We start from the raw sequence: 13,847 nt of genomic DNA, 5'->3' as shown, positions 1-13,847 counted from the left end.
TATTGAAATTAGTAATTTATTATTTGAAGTTGGAATGTTACATACTCACACGTGAGGGGAGATTGCTGAGTATATACTATATATACAAGTGTGATTATAAAAGGATTGAGTAAACCATCTCCCTTGAGAGCCGGCCCGGGCAGTCACCGGGGTATTATTTCTGAAATTGTTGTATCACCAACTGAACAACTTCTTTGCTGTGATGTTGATGTGCTTCCCACATTTTTATCACTTTTGGCAGAAAAAGCTGGATTTTGAGGGGTAGCAATATTTGGTCCAACATCATTTTTGAGCATTGAATAAACTTCCAACATTGTTGGTCTATCCACTGGGTTTTCTTGGAGGCATAATAGAGCTACTTGCAAGCATCTCATGAGTTTGCAAGATGATGAGGAATCATCCAATGATGGATCAATCAACTCCATGCCCTTATCTTCTTTCCATAACTCATATGCCTGAAATCATTCAATATTTGTTACCCATCTTTATATTTCAAATTAAAGGCAATTATTTAAATCATAAGAAAGTTTAATGAAGTTACTTACATAATCCAAAAGGCTTAAAGTTTCGTTTGGGCCATAGTAACATGCATTTCTCTTGCCACTTATGATTTGCAGAAGTAGAACTCCAAAACTATAGACATCATACTTCATAGAGTATATACCTTTTCTAACATATTTTGGAGGAACATAGCCACTGCATTTTTCATACATCAAATTAATTAGAAGAGATGTTGAGAATTTAACAAGGGAAATGCATGTGAGAAAGTGAAACCATACAAAAGCTGAGAAATACTTACTATGTTCCAACAATCCTTTCTGTGTTTGCTTCATGTTCATCCTTTCCAAAAAGCTTAGCCATTCCGAAATCTGAGATCTTTGGATTCATGTCCTTGTCCAGTAAAATGTTGCTAGCTTTGAGATCTCGGTGAATTATTGTAAAATTTGAGTATTCCTGGAGATATAAAAGCCCTTGAGTAACACCCTCAATGATGTGAACACGCTTTGGCCAATCTAAGTTATACCTTTTGGTTGGATCTACACAAAAATAAAACTGTGAACAGTTAGCAGTCATCAGACATAATGATACAAACCAAAGCATCAAAACATACTCAATTAGCTAGCAAGACATCGTGGCTTTTCAGGACTCTGGAAGCTTAAATTTCTTACCTATATATGCTTTTCTCAAGATTAAATAATAGTGGCAATACATATCAAGATATCATTAAATATTTTGTGACAGCCCAAAAAATTAGTCCTACATTGAGAATATGTACTACTCACATAGAATGAGTGGATTATAAAATGTGTTCAGGGGTGCTAAGTTCCTTACTAAATAAGATTGGATTTTATAAGTGATTCTAAGGAATTTCAAATGCAAAACTTCAACTAGTCTATTTGAATTAATAACGTAGATGTGAGTAGTGCTTTTATTAGTTTGTAACAAATGGTATCAAAATAACTTAGTAACGCCATGTGGCGCTAAGCCACTGCATCGCATGAGCTCTAATGAGGACTTCAGGGATTTGAGTGGAGAGGATTATGGTACCCAAGAAAGTTAGTCCCACGTTGGGAAGATCTATTGCTCACATGGGTGCGGAGTCTTAAATTCATTATTTATTACTTGAAAATAGACTTTATAAATGATTTTAGAAAGCTCCAATTGCAACTTCGATTAGTCATTTTAGAGTAATAGTATAGTTGTGGCTAGCATTTTTCCAGGGTCGTTATATGTTGGTATTTAGACCCATTTAGGCTGATAAGATACATAGTTAAATGTCACATAAACCCAAATGATTGACTATATTTAATCAGAAGCACAGAACGATTGCATACCAAAGAGGTAATAATCCAAGCTTTTGTTTGGCATCCACTCATAGATCAACATCTTTTCTTCTCTCTCTAAGCAATATCCCACAACTCTAGCTAGATTTATATGTTGAAGTCCTGCGGTAAGTGTAACCTCATTTGTGAACTCTTCATGTCCTTGAGTTGAAGTTTTTGAGAGTCTTTTCACTGCTATTTCCTGTCCTCTTGGTAATTTACCCTGACAACATCGAAGCCCACGGTTAGCATTGTCTGCTAAGCCAGAGCTACACAGCTAATATAAAATTCACATACTTTAAAAGCAAAACTAATTAGTGCCAAGAAAATTAGCACAAGAGCCAAACATTACCTTGTAAACAGGGCCAAAACCCCCCTCTCCAAGCTTGTTTGCACTTGAGAAGTTATTTGTAGCCGCTTTGATACTGGAAAAGCTGAATACTTGCAGATTAGGAACATTGTGGCCAAGATTTTCAGGAGTTGATGGATTGGTTACTGGTCCAGAATCTCTGTTTCCTAAAAGAATCATGCCTGCAACCAAATAGGAAAATGAAATAAATAAATTATTGATATCTCAATGTCATACTGACAAAAGGAAAATTCTCAAGTGGCAAAGTCTTGCAGTTGTTCTATTACCTTTTGACTTCAGTAGTCTGCCTTTTAGGTAACATAACAAGAAGGCTAGAAGGACAATGATCAAAGCTATTGGAAGAAGAATTTTTAACAATAGCCTTCGCTTGTTTCCTTGGCCATCTTCTTTCTCTTGAGCTGTCAATGCAGTCCAGAAACTAAATTAAAAATTTCGCATCTAGATCTTGCAAGTTGATACAAAATTTCTCTGTTTTTAGAACTTTTAAACCAAAAACTTACACTCCTCAAGAGGGTCAACCTCCAACTTAGAGCTTGGGTGAAGATAGGCAAGCTTTTTGTTAGATTAAGAGTACTAAGCATTCTGCTATGCAAAGATCTCCCATGATTTCTATTTTGCTTAAATGGATTAATCAAGTCATGATGACTAATCCTCTGTTATGTGCATTTGCAAGGCAATTTTTCCCTTCCATTTCTAGATAAGCAAATTCAAATGATGAAGTTCTATAAAAGGGTTTGTAATGTCAATTCATTGACTCCTATGAGGACAAAGTATATAGCCATGTAAAGTTTAGATGGTACCTGCCAGAGAAAGAACCCAATTGTCATCATTGATGACCTAAAAGACATTGTAACCAAGTAGCTTCTTCTCCTTCACATAAGCAATCTTAGCTCTGATAGCCTCCACATCATCAAAATTAATCCAAGTGGATCCAATAATGCATTAATTCATAATATAAGTAGAATTGAAAATTATTGTAGCACCATAACTTCGAATGTACCACTTGATGTACTTGTAACTCATGCTCCCATCTTGTGTTACGGCTAGCCCTGATGATGGCGCACCAATAGCATTTTCTCTGGGATTTGCAAGAGCCCAAGCATAGCCATGGTAAGGCAAACCCAAAAGCAACTTGTTTGAGGGAAATCCTTTAGCCAACCACTCTCTTATGCCATAATCAGTATTAACATGGCTTGAAGGATCATATAAAGCTGCATGAGCATGTGTAAAGTTCTCCTTTGAAGGCAGGTGATAGTCATATGCCACAACATGTGCCCAATCCATATTTCTCTGTATGGAATCAATCGGGTAACTCCCAAATTCAAAAGTTGGCAAGTAAAAAAGGGCCATCGTCAAGATCAATTGTGGTTGGCCAGGCTTTCTTGACTCAGAATTTACTTCAGCTCGCCATTCATCCAGCAGAATTCTCATGTTGGTCATGTCTGTGGCCGTGTTAGGCCAAAGCCAGAACAAGTCTATGCCTTGAAATCCATATTTCCTTGCTGTTTTTATTGAAGATTCAATGAAAGACTTTCTGTAAGAAGATCGGCTGAGCATTGAAGACAATACTGATCCGTTGCCTTTCTCACCCAAGATGGATTTAGCCGTTGAAGCTTGTCCATTCCATGTAGATAGAAGCGTGACCACTGATGGGTTCTTGCGTTTGACAATGTTTGTGAAGCTGGAGAAGTATTGTTCATCAGCCGAGGGGATGGAAAGTTGGTAGGTGGAGGAGTTGATATCAGCAAAAGCGCATATAAGGTGTGTAAACAAGGCAGAATTCAGGTCAGGAATGGGGGATTCACTACCAGCATACCAATAACCAGCTTTGATCCAACTCTGAGCATTAGAGCACTGCAAATTTTGAAAAAGAAACATGAAGGAGAGGAGGATGATATTCTTGGATGCCATGGAAAGAAAGCTAGTTGATATCTCTTTCAGGGTATGATAACATCTACTTAATGTCAAAACTGTAGCAGAGGAGAGTAGCATCTTGGAAATTTGTGTGGACTTGAATTTAGTTGTTTGATATGAAAGGAGGAAAGAAAGAGACGTCCAAGTTATACATGTATGAAAACTATAGGTTCCCTTAGTCTTCTTGACATGACGTACAGGACATTACTTTGATATTTAGAAATGTTACCATACCTATAAGGGCCTATCAGCTTTTTTGTTTTTTTCTTGGAGCAGCTTCATCCAAGTCCAAGAAATGCACAATATCTTGCATTAAATTTCTCAGTAGAACCATCATGATCGAAAGCCGGCCAGCACAACTCCACAAGACTTTTGGGGTCAATCTTTGGATGGGCTTGTTGTCAAACAAATGAAACATCTATTTGAAAGACAACATCATCAGGACTTTTCTTCCGGTATTAAAGAGGGTTTGTGGGGTACTATGAGTGGTTGCAATACATGGTAGATAGATTAAACTTTCTAATTTAATTTTAAGAATTCAAAATATCACAATCAAACACCCAGTAGCAATAGCATCTCCCTTTTTTTCTTTTCTTATTTTTTATATGACGCTAAATGACTTGTTGTTCAGAGGGATTAGAGCACTAGTATCAGATACTCAACGATTTTCCCTAAATTTAAGAAACTAAACTCCTTTTTACTTTCCTATCCAAATACACTCGACAATAACTTTCTTAATTTTATCCTATACACGTACCGTTTTCTGCAAGGGTTGTAGTGGTCCTTTTCGGTGACTTGTAGGTTCACAGCGAGAATAAATCTCTTGTACTTGTCCAAAAATATGAGAAAAATGATACTTAATTGGTTGAAAATCAAAGCCTCAAAAGAAATTTCTTTCCAAGCCAAGCTTCAAGCTTCAAGTTGGCGATCTGCAACTCATCCTTTTGGGGTTTCTCATTCAAGCTGGCGTTTGGGTTAAAAATTAAAATCAAGATTTAAGCTTCAATTGGTTGTCCTTCCCCTTTTGAGTTTGCTCCTCCGTCGTCGTCTTCTTTGATCTCTCTTTCCCACACGGTCTCCCCTCTTTTAAGCATGGGTTCTGCAAAATGGGTAGAGTGCGTATTTGGATTGCATTTTTGGGTGTTTTTGGGAGAGGAGGGAGAACGTGAGAGAGAAAGAGAGAGAGGCGTGAGGGAAAAAGGGAGATGGGGTGCTGCTGCCAGCCTACCAGAGGAAGAATGGATGGGAGCTAAATGAGATAGGAGAGACAACACTTTATTTAGGAGTATAATATTCCATTGGGAAGCTACACTGTTTCCAATGCCCAATGCATTGTGAAATAGGATATCTGCTGTTATTGCTCTTACTTTGACGTTTTAAGACACTCTCTCAAATCAGCCCCTCCTATTATCCCACCACGGGGAGGCGTTGGTTACGGCTCTTGCGGTTGTTTTGGCTGTTTCTCTTAAGTTCCCGGATTTCACCTTGGGAGGAGATTCCCAAAATATTATTATGGCTCTTCAACATCGCTTCATCATTCAAGATTGAAAAATTGTTGACATTATTTCAGACTCTATCGCTATCATTCTCCCTTCTTCTTTTTTGAAGGCAAAGAAAAGTTCATAAAAGTGCAAATTTCTGCGCCCACCTGACATATTATTACGCTGTAGACTGAATTCACACCAACTGCATTCCCACTAGTTTTCTCATTCTCCCCGTCCGCATTTGTAGTGGAAAATATCATTTTCGTATTGGCAGATCATGCTTGCAAGTGGAGTTATGGTGTTGCTTTTTTCTCAAATTTTAAGTATGAATGAGGAAGTGATCAGAAGCCAAGATGCAAAGGCAGAGTGAGAGACCTAGAAAAATTACATGGAATTTTTTTTGGAAGTTGCAACTTGTTGCTCAAACGTAACAATGTATTGGTAACAATTGTGCCGGAATCAACAATGTTTGAAGGTATTGTTCATCAGGGGAGGGGATAGAAAGCAGGTAGGTACATGGAGGAGTTGATATCAGCAAAAGCGCATACCAATAACCAGCTTTGATCCAACTCTGAGCATTAGAGCACTGCAAATGTTGAAAAAGAAACATGAAGGAGAGGAGGATGATATTCTTGGATGCCATGGTAAGAAAGAGAGTCGATATCTGTTTCCAGAGTTTGATCGATACATCTACTTAATGTGAAAACTCTCTGTTCTGCTATGAGCCGTACAAGTTCAGGTGGAAAGAACAGCATCTTGGGAATTTGTGGACTTGATTGAATTTGGCTTTTTGATATGAAAGGAGGAAAGAAAAGAGACGTCCAACGTTATACATGTATGAAAACTATAGGCTCCCTTAGTCTTGTTGACATGACATAATTTTGATGTTTAGAAATCTTACCGTGAGTGAGGGCCTGAAAACTTTTTGTTTTATTTTTGGAGCAGCTTCGTCCAATGATGTGCATAATATCTTGCATCTACTTTCTCGGTTGAATCATAAATGTATTATGCCATTAACAACTCCACGAGACTTTTGGGGTTAATATTGGATGGGTTTGTAGCCAAACAAATGACACAGGTTTTTCAAATACAACATCAGAAAGACTTTTGTTCCTGTGTTAAAGAGGTTTTTAGGAGTACTACAAGGGGGTGTAATTCGTGTTTACTCCTATCAGGGGTTGTAATTCATGTTTGTGTGTTGGATTCGGTTGTATTGAGGTATGGCTATGCGACTTCGAAGTCAATCATAACTTGACTTATATAATTAAACATGTCATGTTATAAGTACACTTGTTAGTGTTGAATTCACATTGACAAAGTATGTATTAAAAAAAAGTATTTAATATACATAAGTAGACTTAAGCTCATTAGCTTAGGCTTTTGGGTTAGAGGGTGTTCAAATATATATATATATATATATATATATATATATATATATATATATATATATATTGGCAAAAACTCCAAAACCGTTGATACTAAATTATATAAACTTTGGGAAGAACTCACCATTGAAAACCGACTTGCAAGAGGAACGTGTCCAAAAACTTATATACACATCATTAAGATTTGTCTTAACCCATGTGAAACACAATGTTTTTAAAGTTAGAGATATCCTTCCGCACAACGCCTCCAACTCCTCCCCCATCCTCTTCATATGTTCCACTCACGATTCTCCTCAGCCGGAAGCTGGTAGGACACCACCCTAAAGAGAGGACTCAAACGAGTTCCTGTTTAAACGACATTAATTGGTTTATAAAAAAAAAAAAAAGTTACCTACGACTGATGCAGAATAGGATCTGCTCCATTTCACTATCGATTTTTAGTTTTGTTGTAATGTTAATGATATACATAGTAATAAGTAATATTTTAAAATAACACTTAAAAAAATGTTATTTTAAAATATTAAACCATATGGCAACAAATTTACTATAAGACTAAATATATTATTAAATCTGTTGCGACAGTCTTGATGATATGAGTAGATTATAAGTCCATATAATTAATCATAATGCATGTTTGTCATCTTCAGTAGCTATCTTAAAATTACTTGAATTTTAATTAATAAGCAATAATTTTATATAGATATATTTGTTGCTTCATGATAAAAAGTTCTTGTTTTTGATAAAAAATCAAAGATACATAATAAAATGTTATTCTATAAGAATGCATCTTTTGGACTTATTTTCACATGCCCTGCTTTCAAGAAAATACTAGACTATAACGCAACGTTAACTTTTTTTTTTTTTCGTTATAATTTAATTTTAAAATTCAAAATATAACAATCAAACACTAAATATCATCTCCTTTTTTTTTTTTTTTTTTTTTGGGTAACTTTACTGAAAACTTCTGAACTTCCACTCGATTTGACAAACCCCTCCAAACTTCAAAATCTCTCAATTTAAGTCCATTGGACTTTTAATTGCAATTAATTTAGACCTCCTTTTCAGATTTTAAACGTTAAATGACGTTTATACCCCTGACTTTTTTTTATAAAATTCCAACTTTACACTCAATTCTAAAACGTTTTTTTTTTAAAAGAAAAAATTAAAAAAAGAAAAAGAAAATTAGGAATATTTTGGTCTTTTTTGGTATTTCTAATGGCTAAATTTGATGGAGATGTTCAACTTGAGAGCATTAATTGAAAGTTTAGGGGACTAAATTGTGAGATTTTGAAGTTTAGGAGGAATTTGTCAAATCGAGTGAAAGTTCAGAAGTCTTCAGTGAAGTTACCCTTTCTTGTTTTTTTCCTCCTATGTTACTAAATGACTTGTTATTTAGAGGCCTTACTTTAGTTTTCAAGACACTGCAACTTGTAGCCCATAAAAATTACTTCTCGATCATGAAGTACTTGTGTTTCAATGAATCTTGTTTACTGATTAAAAGTATTTTGTTTTAGTTTAAATGACCCATCACAATTTTACACAGATCTTTCTTATATTATAATAAGTAAATTTAAGAAATAACACTACTAAACAGAGAATGTAGCACTTCCGGAGCATTTATCTATATATATCCCTTCAGGAACCCAATTTCCAAATGAATTTTCAGCTTCAAACAACTAGCACTTCTTCAGCAACACTATTGGAAAGCATTTAACTACATTAATTTAAAAGCAACCCAACAATTACCTTCAAAAAATTTCAATACAAATACTCGTACATAGCTTCTATTGGAGTAAATAGCATTTTTCAATGCAGACACTTCCTCTTGAGCATAATATACAATGTTATTCTTCTCATTTTTCAAAGTTGCTCTCTTCTTCATCTTCGTCTCCGTCTTCCTCTTCCTCTTCCTCTTATCTATATGCTCCAGAGGAATATTCCTCTAGAGTATATAGCCAGCTTGTTAGTGCTTTAATCTTGTGAAAGCACCACCTGTGAAGACTCAAATCACCGCGGACACATGTATAAGTCAAGCCATTGCAAAAACTGCCACATTCATCACATAGACGATGGTTGCCCTCGCCCCTGTCATCCAAAGTGAGGCAATGTTCTTGCATGCCATATTGACAAGTCCTCCTACATTTGATGTATGAAGATTTCCCAAGAATGCAGTCGGGATGAGCATAAAAACTGAGATACGCACAATAATAGAACCAATGCTTTGGATCCCGTTTTTCTTCACAAATATCACAATAATATTCATTATCAGAATCATCTTCATCTTTATAACAAAGGGTAAATAATTGTTCGTACGGTCCATATCTTATGGTACGTGGTAGTGTAGCGCATTTGAAATCTAGAGAAAAATCACAATTAGCACAACGAAAGAAGGTTGTTCGTTTCACGTCACAAGAGCTGCACTTATCAGAATATGATGCACTAGAGAGAATAAGTTGGTGCTCATGGCCGTCATGGTTAAACTTGTCAGGCATAAAACTACATTGGACATCAAGGTCGAAATTGCATTTGTCACAATGGTAGGTCAAACCATTACAAAAGCGATCACAGGCCTTACAAATAAACGTAGGATGAAGTCGGCCCGAGGGCTGTTGGTGGAGAACAAGAGGATGTTGATGAAGTGGGTGTGACTTTCTTTTGGGTAATTCAACACAAGATTTGTGAAGAAAGAATTTGCATTCAGTACAATTATAAATCGGAGTGGAGATAGGCCATATACAAGCATCACATTTTTCACAATTCTCAAATTTCTTATCAATAAGCTTTAAGTCATGATCATGACAAAAATGTTTGATTTCGACGGGTTCTCCTAGTATGGATTTCAAGACGACATAAGTACTAATGGAATCAATGGATTCATCACGGCATCCCGGCACAAATGTTTCACCCCACAGTTCCTTATTTGCAGCACAATGAAGATGGTTAACGTAATCACATGTAGAGCAATAATAAACCATGTAATTTGTGTCCACACTTTCAACACAGAGTTCGCAAACTGGTTGGTCGGATTTGTGAAGAGGGTTGGTTATGAGGTTGAGAGGGTGGGGGTGACGGATATGCTTGACAGTCAATGGGAAGGAAGTACATTCTAGGTGGACCAAGAATGGACAGACAGCACATGAGTAAAACATGCCTTTGCCCTGTTTCCCACAAGCATCGCATGTGAAAGAGACAGATCTCCGCATGAGGGTCAATGGGTGGGCATGACTTTCAGGTTCGGTGGTGAGCGGCAGAGAAGCACATTTTGTATCAAGGTAAAAATTACAGTCAAAACAATTGTAAATGAAGCTGTAGGCGTCTAGATGATCTTTATTGCAACCCTCGCATTTGCCTACTTGGTTCTCTTTGATGAGAAGAAGGGGATGTTTGGGGTGCAACGGGTGCCGCAACTCACGGGGTAGTTCTGCACATGATTTATGAAGGATGATCCAAGTGCACTCTTTGCATCTGTAATTAGGACCCGATACTTGTTTCTGGCAACCAAAGCAATAGTGAGTAGAAAAAGAATCATAAGGATCCGGTACCAGATCTTCGATGAAGATCAACGGATGTTCGTGGATGAAATGTTGAAGCTCCATCTCCCTCTCTAATGGTGAAACTTTTAAATGATATTTGAGCAGGCAAACTTACCCGAAATATGGACACAGATCAACTTCTTCTCCAAAGAGATAGGTCCAATTACTCTTACAAAACACAGCCTTCAACCATACCCTGCAACACAACGAGACAATCATCTTCAAATTACAAGTACCATGATCAGCAAAAAAACAATATAAATAGATATTAAAGGGACCAGCAACGACCTTCCAGTTTAGTGAAGGAAGTTGGATAACAAATGAGGGAAATAAGCTCACAAATGCATACCACAGTTCAAGTAAACAATAACAGCAAAACAGGACCCAAAGGCTCTCTTATTCCGACTCCTAAAACATATATATAGCCTCGTTTGTTAATACTTTTTTAGGACTGATTTTTGCTTCTTAGCTTAAAATATATATGAAGCAAAATATTGACTAATAATTCAACATATAAACTAATCACAAAAACAATAAAACAAAAAACAAAAAATACCTTTTAAAAAGCAGTAGCAGATATGTTTTCAGAGTAAAAACTAGCCCACTATTTGATATAGGAAAACCAAAAAGGAAAAGATACTCAAATGATCACATAAGGAAAAACTAGCAGGTAAGTTTTCAGAGTAGCAGATATGTTTTCAGAGTAAAAACTAGCCCACTATTTGATATAGGAAAACCAAAAAGGAAAAGATACTCAAATGATCACATAAGCAGGCACAAATTGATACTCACAGCTTGAAAAAATCTGGAATTTGGCTTCGGATAAACGTTAAGATCGGCTTAAAACTTATCTGCTACTTCTGCCATGCGATGGAAAGGCTTGGAAAGAGTTAAAAGATGATCAATAATCAGAGGATAAGAAAAGGCAAGGATGGTTGGCGGTGGGACATTGTTGAGCCGGATTTACTATGAAGATGGAGATGGGTGACGCAGCCGAAGACTTGGTAACAAAAGTTTAAGAGCTTCTAGCTTCATCTCTTAAACAAGAAAAGAAAACACAATCCTCACATTGCAGCACAACCCGCAGGTTGAAAGATAATTCTCCACAGAGAAAGTTGAGAGAAATCTCAAATTTGATTGATTTCAAAATATCATGGTTGAAGTTGTTCTAAGTTCTAACGAACGTTTACAAGCTTCCTATGTATAGGAAAAGAAAATAATAAAATAATCTATCACATTCTATCCTAAGCAATTAATAAGCCTAACTCCCAACTCCCAATATTTATGGCTTTTGACAAAAAGTAACCTCCTTAGTAAATGATGGGCATTTTGATAACGTATCCTATCCACCCCTTCTCGGCCAACGCCCATCTGACAACATTTATGGCCTTTTGCATTGGTTTCTTTGGACCTTTAAGCAAGCACCTCTCCTATCTAAATCAAAGCTAATAATTCGGTGGATTTGCTCTCTACTTTGGTAGATTTTCTTTTACTTTTATTGGCCGAGAACATGTAGAATTCTGATCGAGCAACGCTACTCAAATATTATTTTTGTCATTTTCTTTATTTTTATTTTTACCAAAGATGTAGGTAAATATCATCCTATATCCATGAGGCTAGATTTAATGGCCTACATTATTATTATTATTTTTAGGGAAATTTTCACTTTAAACCCATGAACTACCGTGTGTTTTGAGAAGACTCTCCAAAATTCAAAAACTCTCAATTTATACCCATAAACTTTCAATTTCAATCAATTTACCCGATCTATTAGTTTTAGCCGTTAACTTCTAACGAAAATGCCTAAAAATACCAAATTACCCTTTTTTTTAAAAAAAAAAAAAAAATTGAAATTAATGGTCAATTTAGAATTTTATAAAAAAGTCATGGGAATAAACATTACTTTTTCAACATTTAAAATCTGACGGAGGGATAAATTGGTTGAAATTGAAAGTTCAAGGGTTAAATTGAGAGATTTTCAAATTTAAGGGGTCTTTTTAAAAAAAAAAGAAAAAAAAAAAAGAATTTTTATCATTTTAATTTTTAATTAAGTATATGGACACGTGTTAAGTTATAGGGGTGCTGATGAAAATTTTCATCAAATTTTGAACATATGTTAGATGGAAGTATTATCTCCGTCTTTATCCATAACCAAAGTACGTACTAGCCGTGATAAAAACAAAAAATAGAGTTATTAAAATATAAGGGGCAAAAACATATTTAACCCTTAATTTTAAATGATGGACCTCATATCAATTCCTTTTCCTCCTCGCAGTCAAAATCAAATCAAACTCAGAAGGTCTCGTTTTCACTTTTCCAGGCAAGTTCCTCCGGGTATGTGCTAAATTTTTATTTTATTTATTTATTTATTTTACATGTTCACATAAGGGAAATGAGATTCAAACTAGTGACCTCCGCTTTGTGAGGCTATTAATCACCTTTTCTTTTGCTGAAAAATCAGATTGCCAATAGCTATGAAAAATTAGACTATAGGGCCCATATAATTCATATCAACTTGTGGGTTGATTTTTAAAATCCAACCCAAGTCTGGCATTAAGAAATTGTATGGACATTAATGCACTTTTTCCTCTATTTCCCTTTTCTTCCCGGATTGAGATCACCTCCAATGGTCTATAAAATGCTGGCTTTTGTTTTACCAAGGTTTAAATAATTTTATAAACTATTGGCTTTAAAATGAAAGGTCACGATTAACAATTGGAGAATCTCCAATTTCTCTCCAATTGGAAGGGATCCGGATCCTTTCCTCCCCCCTCCCCTTCTTGCCTCCTCATAGGCCAAAAATGTCTCTTTGGAGACCATATCTACCTCCTCGGAAGCCTTATCTAACGCCTTAAGCATTTTATCTCTGTCCAAAATTTGTTCACCACGCACTGGTTTTTTTTTTTTGTATCGTTGTGGTTAGGCTTTAGTCTCTTCATAAGTGAAGTGGCTCTTTTTTTCTTTTATTTTTGGTTTCTTTTTTGGAAACATTTTGGCAAGGGTTTTCTTGAGCTGCATTCGCAGATGACTTCCATTTTTACCTGTTTTGAAGAGTTTGTAATCTGTTTGGATTGGGTTAATCTGTCTAAGATTATTAACTTTTTGTGTCTGTCCTGTAATCTTTTTCTGCAACTGCTTTAATGGATTTCGGCTTGTTAAAAAAAAAAAAAAAAACGCATCTTTTAGACTTATTTGCAAATAGAACAGAAATTTCCTCCGGCCCAGATGGTCTATATATAAAACTGTCAATGTCGTTTAGCCATGCAGCCTTGTTAGCTAGTCACGCCCGGGCTAGTCTTGCATGTGAAGACTTAAATTTGATACATTCATAAGTCGAG

At 35.9% G+C, this 13,847-nt stretch overlaps 1 protein-coding gene and 1 pseudogene across 1 annotated transcript; both read right to left on the bottom strand.

Moving 5' to 3' along the window:
• On the bottom strand, nt 1-5,851 carry LOC132185572 (putative cysteine-rich receptor-like protein kinase 23; annotated as a pseudogene).
• Nucleotides 5,852-8,572: 2,721 nt separating this feature from the next.
• Nucleotides 8,573-11,703, bottom strand: LOC132185818 (uncharacterized). The gene is made up of 2 exons (XM_059599610.1): nt 11,302-11,703; nt 8,573-10,705 (listed from the first exon to the last, which is right to left on the bottom strand). The coding sequence occupies exon 2, from the start codon at nt 10,570-10,572 to the stop codon at nt 8,890-8,892; it is 1,683 nt and encodes a 560-aa protein (XP_059455593.1). The 5' UTR covers nt 10,573-10,705; nt 11,302-11,703; the 3' UTR covers nt 8,573-8,889.
• Nucleotides 11,704-13,847: the final 2,144 nt, after the last annotated feature.

Source organism: Corylus avellana, chromosome ca6 (genome assembly GCF_901000735.1).
Source record: "Corylus avellana chromosome ca6, CavTom2PMs-1.0".
NCBI lineage: Eukaryota > Viridiplantae > Streptophyta > Magnoliopsida > Fagales > Betulaceae > Corylus > Corylus avellana.
This window is presented reverse-complemented; position numbering and strand designations above follow the sequence as displayed.